This window comes from Rhipicephalus microplus, chromosome 6 (assembly GCF_043290135.1).
Source record: "Rhipicephalus microplus isolate Deutch F79 chromosome 6, USDA_Rmic, whole genome shotgun sequence".
Lineage (NCBI taxonomy): Eukaryota > Metazoa > Arthropoda > Arachnida > Ixodida > Ixodidae > Rhipicephalus > Rhipicephalus microplus.
Window position 1 is genome coordinate 89,540,659 of NC_134705.1, and position 9,284 is coordinate 89,549,942.

At 46.5% G+C, this 9,284-nt stretch overlaps 1 protein-coding gene across 1 annotated transcript; it reads right to left on the minus strand.

Annotated features, from left to right (window-relative positions):
- Window positions 1–8,292: 8,292 nt before the first annotated feature.
- On the minus strand, window positions 8,293–8,904 carry LOC119168548 (ubiquitin-conjugating enzyme E2 Z). Its single transcript, XM_037419945.2, has one exon. It carries the CDS (start codon window positions 8,902–8,904, stop codon window positions 8,293–8,295), a length of 612 nt encoding a protein of 203 aa, XP_037275842.2.
- Window positions 8,905–9,284: the final 380 nt, after the last annotated feature.

The window sequence follows — 9,284 nt, forward strand, 5'->3', positions numbered from 1 at the left end:
AGAACAAGCTGATGCCCTTAGGCTCGATGAGAACAACCGGCAGCGGATTTTCGGCGAGGCCCAGCATGTCGTCCTGGATGCGCCACAGGCACTGCGACGACGTCTCTTCGTGCATGAAGTGGTTCGGGTCCCAGTCCTCCTGAACGAGCTCGGACACACTGTTTGTCTCCGTACTGCTGGCTGTGGTTATCGGCCAGTTTGCATATTCTTCGACCTGTGAGCCCTCGTTCTGGTCATCAGTGTCACTGCTGTCCCCAGCGTTATCCATCCAGGGTACGATCTCTTCATCAACAGGGTCTTCGATGTCGTTGTCGAGAAACTCGTCGTGGAGGCATTCATCGAAGAAGTCGGTGGCGGGAATGTCCTGCTTCATCTCGTAGGACGTGGCACGTTAGGGCTCTCACGGGATATCCTTGAAAGTGCGATGGCTCTATTCGAAAGTGCAATGGCTCTATAAAAAATATTGGTTTGTGTTAAAAGTGTCAGGACCTCGGTGATTTCGGGTGGTTTAAAACGCGTACAACCACAACAAACCATGAATCTTTTCGACATGCCAGAAGTAATTAATACACAGTAGAATTCAATTGAAAGCGATTAGGCCTGTGTGTGCTTTTGTGTCTTATATGGTATGATTTTTCGCAGCTAAACCACTAAGTGATTATAGCATAGGAAAAGGATTATTGACAGCCGCCTTCTGTAGAGCACGAACGTTTTCTTTTACGGTTGGACTCCGTTTATCCTACAGCGAAATTAGATCCCTCAAGCTGGCGGTATTCCAAAGACCTAATTTAGGTGTAGGATATACGGATTGTGCATTGAAGCCACCGTGACGGCCATGTCTGGGTTCTTGCTGGTCAAAACACCCTGTGCCGTCCAACTCGAACGGGCGTAGCAATGAAGTGTGACATCCAATCAGTGCTGGTGGCCCTCGCATTAATCCTTTGTGTTCAACTTCAATGTGGCTGGCGAAAAGAATGTAGGGGAAGCACAAAAGAACGCGGGGATCAAACGACTTTGTGCTCTTGCCCTGCACTGGCCCCTATAATCAGATGAAAAGTCAAGGTGACCGCCATGTCGTATTACTCAGCACCGAGAACCTGTGATTGACTTGACGTGAACGCTATGTATACTGCAGTGGCACACTCGTTTTGCTTGCACACAGACACTTCTTCAACAGCTATTTTTACGCATCACAAGAAATTATTTGTAGGCATCATTTCGTGCGCATCACCGAGTCCTTTTCAGTCAAGCAGTGGCTCTGTGCTGAGATCGCGTTCAAGTGAACGGTGAATTGCCGTCGAGGGTGGTTTCAGACGGGGTCCAGACATTCCAGTCCATAGTTATCGTTATAAATCACTTGACTGCGTTCCAATAGCGGCAATATGAAAAAAGATACGCAATTAAAATCTCAAGTGTTGCGCTATATTTTGCATGGCACAATGTTCTTTGACACGTCAATATGGATCGTACTTAATAGGGCTTGGAGTGGGCAGTTTTTTTTTTCGAATTATATATTTTCTGATTGGGCCTTCGTTTTTCCTACATTTATTTGTATCTGGATCCCACGTTTTATGCGTCTGATTGCCGTTAAACGGCCCTTTTTACCGCAATCCTAGCTTAATCACTATAAAAACCACCACAAGATAAAAAAACAGAATACACATCAATATATACAGCATGGCATGCATTTGTTGAGGTAATTCATTTCCTTTGTATACAATAATCTAATTATTTTGAGATAAATCTTTTAGCAGCTGCGTTTTCAGTGGTCTAACGAGGCAGCACAAGAGCTGTAGAGTACGGTGCAGTTTTTTGTATAACTAAGGGAATAGAGAGCTTATGACCCTTTGCCTGCTTTCCCTCTCCAACGCACAAGACCTCACCACCTTTATTAGCTCCAATCAGGATAACGGGTTAGGCTGGTCTAGTTGATACTGGCTTAATGAATCTATATTCCTGTGTGTTTAGAAAAAGTGGTTAATGATTTAGAGTACTAGGTACTCTACTATGCGAGAGCAAAAAGCCGTCCCGTGGGCCTCAACAGCAAAAGTACCGTGACGGACTTCTATATTCCTACATGCTACAACAGCCTTTCTTCTGTTTCAGTCAGTGGTGTGTAGGCTGTTTAATGTGGGCTTCAGAGGCTTTTAGTAAGTGAATAACTCTTGTGTACGGACAAGATTGTGACGTATTGAGGTATAATTGTACCTCCAACCTTGAGCACTCCGTTGTATGAACGCACCTGATCTTAGCCACTGTTCTTGCCTCTAAAACAATTTCAGTGTCTGCTCTCATTCCGCTCACTTAAAGTGTTCATATTGACCAAAATTAGCCACATAATTTAACTCACGGAGTACAAATTTCTGCAACAAAAGAGGTAAAGGATAACTATACACTATTTTTTAAATGTGCTTCTTTACGAGCAAGCTCTCCGGAGTGTTTACCGTAATTCTCGCTGGCTAAATAGCAAACAAATTAGTTCGACCTACTCATTCCGTTCCACTGAGTATAGATAATCTTCGGCATTATGCCACCCACTTAAGCGGGATTATGGCCCTGAACAATCCGTCATAAAGCTTGGACGACGAACCTCGGGTTGAACGTTGAAGGTGAAAAATATATTTTGGCTACTTTTTACTTACAACGTACAACCCAACACTCGCCATTCAAGCCTGCTCTCATTCTTGAAGTTAACCTTGCTCAATATCGCCCCCCGAACCACTGTGCTAGAGATCGGCACTTCTAACCAGTGAAGGCGGTAACGCGTTACTTGGTAACTTATTAACGCACTCGTTGCGGTTTTGAAGTAACGTACTTAGCTTACAATTTTTGATGACTTCTGGTGTGACGTTACTCGTTACTTTTTCATCTTGTAGGTGCGATTTTCCCAGAGCTCTCCCGGATGAATTCCTTTGTTGCAACGTCGGGCAGCTGTCCCCAGCAGGCATTGACAAAGAAAGCGAGGGTGGAATTGTTCTTTTATGTTGTAAAAAATTTTGGATAGAAATTCTTCACTCCATGTAAGGAGTTCTGGGGCATCGCCATACAAAGCTTGCAGAACACCGCAGAGTCCTCCAGGACAAACTGTAGAAACATGCTTTCATTTAAATTGATTATAGCATGCGGATTTCTGGCGCCTGTGTCTTTCCATGGCCGATAGACTGGCTGCCCAAAAGGAAGGTGCATTAGCTGGTTTAAACTGTGCCGATCGTAACGCTTCGTACGGGGGGAAGGGGGGGGGGGGCAAGACACTTCGATAGCCGGCAGTGACATAAAATCAATGCCTTTAAGTTCGAGTGACAAAGGAGTAAATTCACTCAGCCAGCGGCTTGCTCAGCTCAACTTGCTCATTGACCACCACATCTAAACTTGACCAGTTCGGCATTGTAGACTGAGAGCCTTGTATATAAGCGACATTTGATTGAATCCTGGGCTATCCATGAGACAGCCGGCCAAAAATAGGTCTACAGGTTAACCACCAATCGACAGCCTAGCTAAACGGAAATTCACACATCAAGAACAATAGGCGTGACTCCTTGGTAGGAACAAATCCTTGAAGAATAAAAACACGAGACAAGTGCATAAATGTCGAATTCTTTCTTATGAAGAAAATAAAGATTTCTATTTTTTTTCGCTACCTTTGTTGGCTCGATTTCTCGCTAACCTCTGTTCGGCTGCCACAGGAACACTACAGCTAACCACATTCAGAGGCAGCTACACGGCAGACATAGCCAGAGTTAGTCTTCTAAGTATGGTTATCGCAATCCAGGGGTTTAGCAAGCTTTCTTTTTTTTTCTTTTTTTTGGGGGTGGGGGGGGGGGCATTTTTGAACGGTAATTACATTTTTAACGGCAGTTACATTTTTGGTTATTGAACAAATGAGGCAGCGAGGCTGATATTTAACACGCTCAGATAAAAAAAAAATCAGCTTGCAAATTTTTGCGCTAAATACCAGCGAAAGTGAACGAGAAAAATTTATGTCCAAATAGCTGTTTTGTGCCATAAAGCACTTCCTTAGCGTGCCTTCAAAATGGGCCTTTTCTGCGCAGGCCGTCTCGTATGCGCGCCGGTATCGCTCACGGACGCGCCACAAGTTTTTGTGGCCGAAACGAGATTACTGGAGCAAGACAGCAATGCCCGAAGAGCATCTGGTGTTACATAGAGTTACTGTATATGCTACCTTTTGGTAGCAGAGTTGCGCATACGTCTTCCTTGCACCGCTATACGGCGAGCACTGTCACGTGGTGCAAAATGACGTCAAATGTTTCAATTCACGTGGCGTAGCCAACTTTACATGCACGAACGCACGGCGCCCGTACGTTCTCTGCCCTCGCCTATTTCAGTCTCATCATGACCGCCATTAGGGACTTCAAGTTTGTACGTATACTTCTTTACGTTACCGTGTTACTAGATACAATATGCGCTAGCGAGGGTCTTCATAGAACGTAAACCTATACGCAACATCAACTACCAACCGGAGAGGCTGTGCGTTTGCGGGGCTATCTCGTAAATCCACCTTCGTTCGTAGAATTCGCGATATCCGCATTGCGGAGGCTCCAGACATCGAGTAAAAAATTAGGGGACCCTCCAGCTTCACCTTTAAGAGTTGAACGCGATGGCAAATTCCAGCACCTATTGCGTCCTTTAACCAGTAAGTGCATACTTATTAATATATTTTGTTACACACACACACACACACGCACACACACACACACACGCACACACACACACGCACACACACACACACACACACACACACACACACACCACAGTAGATTGTACCAGCGCGCGCACGAGCACGAATGGTACATACAGGTTTTTGATCTAAAGCAAGAGTGGCATGGCCTTCAAGATACACGCCGCACGCTCACCATTTTGGAGGCCATGACAGATGGTAGCACATTATCTAACGCTTGCTGTTTGCTTGATCAATGCCTCTGGAAAGGCATGCTATGTTTTCCGCTATATGGACGAAGTCGTCCATTTTTAGAGCTGTTTGAAAGTTCCTGTGTCTTTTTAGCGGCGATGACTGCACTACCCCGGCCTTTTTCGACGTAGTTTGATAGCCTCCCAAATGCGCCTACAAATCGAAGAATGGACTCGCCTTCGACATGACAACCATCGAACAAAATGCCTTGAGGGGACTCCTTCCACTACATGGCATTTATGTAGTGTTTTTTTTTTTTTCCGAAGCACCTGCAAGTAACATCGTGGCTCTGTGGTAGGACACCTGCTTGCCACGCGAACGGCCCTGATTTCAATCATCAATTGGACCGAAAATTTTATTCTTTATATCATTTGCCTCTTTCTCGATTTCTCGCTAAAGGACGATCTTTCGCTCACAACGAACGGTGCCGACACCGACAGCGGTATTTTTGCGACACGGTCTCTCAAAAGCTATCTCGTTAAAATAAGCCGAGGTGTGAGTGCTGACTACAGTGTATCAGGCGGATTACCAAAGCTAGAACATTGAAGCCGCAAACGTGAGAGCCCCCGATAGACTGCATAGGTGGCGCCATCTAGTGGGGTCAAAATGAACCAATTGATCACGAAATTGTTATCGCAGAAACATTGTGTATAGAATGTCTGGTGTAAAAACCGTGCAGATGCCTTATTACGAATGAGTTACCTTTTTAATCATTTTCACCTCATTTAAGTAATTGTTGACTTTAACGTCCCTAAACACCATATCACAATGAGAGACGCCGTATAGCGCAATTTTTACCACTTGGTGTTCTTTGACGTGCACCTAAATTTCAGCTCACGGGCCTCAAGCATTTCCGCTACCTATAGCAATATGCCACCTCCCTCCAACAGTGCAATCTTGCTCCGCGCGTGTGAATAAGTCTGTGGCACGCCACCCGAGCCGGAACATGGCGCCGTATTTTTCTCCTGCGCGTGCCACGAGTGCCTAAAGGCAGCATATACAGTAACTCTACCTCAATGCACACTAACAAGTCTGACCACTTTCTAAAACTTAAGTGGCGTAAACCAAGTGATACCGATGACGTAGAAATACTTCACGGCCCACCTGGCCATTCACTCTGTGCGGCAGTGTTGCTGCTTCGCAGGTACACAACGAATCTCTAGATATCTTTTTTTTTTTCCTTTGATCTATTCTTTGCAAAGTACGGACAACTACTGAAGCATGGCCGACAAATCTCAATGACGGTTGTCTTCTGTGGTCTGGTCACTTCTAATGCTATTCTAGCATCTGGTGAAACTCCGCTATAACTCTGCCGCAGCTCACTATTGACGGGGGATTAGCGTTGGGAAAAGCCGCGTCACGCTTGGTATATTGTACACTGAAATTTGCGTGGCTAATTTAGTTACACCTGCGCAGCTTCGTAAGTCTTCACAGTTGGGAAGAAGATAATGGCAGATGCCGGCTGTGCGTGAGACGGGTTCGGTCTCCATGTGGGTGACTCTAGCAGGTGACGTCAAGTGCATGCCCCCTGTATTACTGACCATCTTTGATGAATAAATATAGCCCACACTTCATACCTACTGACTGGCTTTCAAATATCGGGTCAGTCAACAGTCATATGCTAACGATTGGGGCGTCTATTTCTCCTCTGGATTTTTCGCGTGTTTGCTATCTTAATGAGGTCCTAACATTTCACGCTCCTCTATTTCTAACCACGCCGACCAATCGACCATTTGCGGGAAAACTACTACACGTGAGCAGTAACGGCACAGGTAGCGCTCTCTGCAGGCGTTTTGGTGTTGGTTGGAATACATCAGGCCGGCCGCCGGTCATGCATTCGTGTGCTGGAGGGGCCTTGCTTTCCTAATTAGGGCAAACAAGCCAGCACACTGCACGATTTTTTTTTACAGAGATAGATGCGTGAAGAATCGGGCATGATAGTTTGTGTTTAAGTGCGAGAAAAACCTACCAAAGCTAACGGTCACTGTGTGTGTGATTCGCTGTGCCTTCATTGTCCTTTTAGTTTTCGCTGGTTTTTCTTGCAGCGACACCGATAAATGAGCGCTAAATTTCACAGGCTCTCGTTCGTCAGGTACATGCTGAAAACAGATGCCCGGGTAACGGCATGTGAAGTGTTGGCGCAGCCTTTATTGAAAGAGAGGAGTGAGGCGAACGCGGCTCGCCGTGGGTGCCAAACCAGCGCTGGCTGAATGAACACTTTCAGATCTCTTTAGTGTACCACGGCAGCAAATGAGTCTCACGTATATCAGCGTTTCTAATACGCCTCACAATACTTCCGTTCATACGCGAGGATGCGCTCTCGCGTATCTGCACGAACCATGACTGATAGAAGCACCGGTAATTCAATAATAACAATAGTGACAGCTGCATTCGAAGTTCTTTAGGTATAGTAGGAGAAACTTGTTATGTGAAAAATCGAATGTACCATATTAGCAAAATGCACATTCATTTACATCGCCATGTGACACTTTGGCGAATTTATCTAGAGAACTTACATCAGAGTGTACTATAGAAACGCTCTACCGATATATAAAAAAGATATCTATCGCGGTAACACAGTCGCAGTGTGTTTCAACGATGTGACCCGTAATAACGGCAAACACTGGCATTTTCACGCTAACACCGCACCTCATAGAAGGTGCACAAGCCGCCCTCACTGAACTTAGTTCATCGTCACACGTTTGAAGCGTCAACTTCAAGTGAAGGAGCAGCTGCGACGAGCCTGGCGAAAAGTCGAGGTTGCGGAGAGCAGGTATCGCCTCACTTGGTTGTCACTCACGCTGAAACGCGAGAAATCCTTGTTTTACACCGTTTATACAAACGCAAACAGAATGTTTTCCTTCTTTATAATTTCATTTCAATAATTGCACGCGTTTTTGGCCCTATAGCAACGAAACAAGCGCACCTGAACCGCTAAACACTGGCTTGAGCAGGCTGGCTCGCGAATTTTTTTTTTTTTTTCAACTAAGAGCGCGACAGAAGCTTTCCTGTCTACACGACAGCGGGCGCTCACTTTTCTGCAAATGGTCGATTGGAGAGCTCGAAATACCCACTTTGAAAGAAGTATACTACGCTTCCAAGGACTTGCCTACTCTGTCCCACATATCATATGCGATTCATTAAACACTTACGACAGAAATGTAATACAAACCGGAAATCATAGCGCTGCGTAGCAGAGGCCCACGAAATAAAAATACGTCTTCATTGCGAAGCAGTTTATTCAAACTTTGTCAACTGCCTAATAAATGTACAATGCGTGAGGCGACAACAACCACAATAGTTTACCACAGCGTTGACAATAAAAATGTTCAGCTTTGTGTTCTCCCCCGTCGGAGACAAGGAAATCACGGCGCCTCCATCACCACCGACTGGATAGCCGTGAGCACGGTCTTGATGGTGTGCGTGGGGCTCCACGTGCAGGTGTCCGTGGTGCCCAGAATGTCTAGACACACCTTGCCGCTTGCGCACAGTTTAAAGCCGAGGCTTGCACCGTGAGTGTTCAGGAGGCGAACACGTGGCGACCGCGTCGGGAAGTTCGGAGGGCACTGTAGCAGAAAGAGTAACAAGCGGCCCTCGTACGTCGTGCCTGAGGGGCCCACCATAGCTACGTAGAACCGGCTGATATCCTTAGCCTCGATGAGAACACCCGGGAGTGGATTATGGAAGAGGTCCAGCATGTCGTCCTGGATGCGCAACAGGCACTGCGCTGACGCCCCTTCGTGCTCGAAGCAGGTCGGGTCCCAGTCGTCCTGGACGAGCTCGGACACATTGTCGATCTCCGTGCTGCTGGCTGTGGTCTGCGGAATGTTGGGATCTTCTTCGACTGGTGTGCCCTCGGTCTCGTCGTCGGTGTCGCTGCTGTCCCCGGCGTTATCCATCCAAGGTGCGATCTCTTCATCGAGGGGATCCTTGATCTTGTCCTCGGGGAAATCGGTGGCGGGAATGTTCAGCTTCATCTCGTAGAAGGTGGCACGTTTGGGCTCTCACGGGATACTTTTAAGTAGCTTTCCCGCTCACTGCTCACGCGTCTATGGTGACAGATGAGAAAAAGAGGTAGAAAGACCAGCGGCGATATTAGAGAGGCTCCTATATCTACAACCTGAGAGAAAGAGATGGAGGAAGAAAGAGAGAAACAGGGCAGGGGAAACAGCAGCGAACTTGCAAATAAAAAGAAAGCTATGCGGTGGGCTGCGGAGCTTGCTCGTGTGTACCCCTCCGCACAAGGCGGGAAGGGTGATGGGTGGGAAAGGGGGTTAGCTACTTCTTCATAAAGCGCCGAAAGAATGCAGATTCCTGCTGCCAAGCTTTGGTCGACACTCGGAAAAGAGCGAATCAT

What these genes read in the sequence shown, in the direction of transcription:
- LOC119168548 (XM_037419945.2), bottom strand. Translation starts at nt 8,904, where the DNA reads ATGAAGCTGAACATTCCCGCCACCGATTTCCCCGAGGACAAGATCAAG.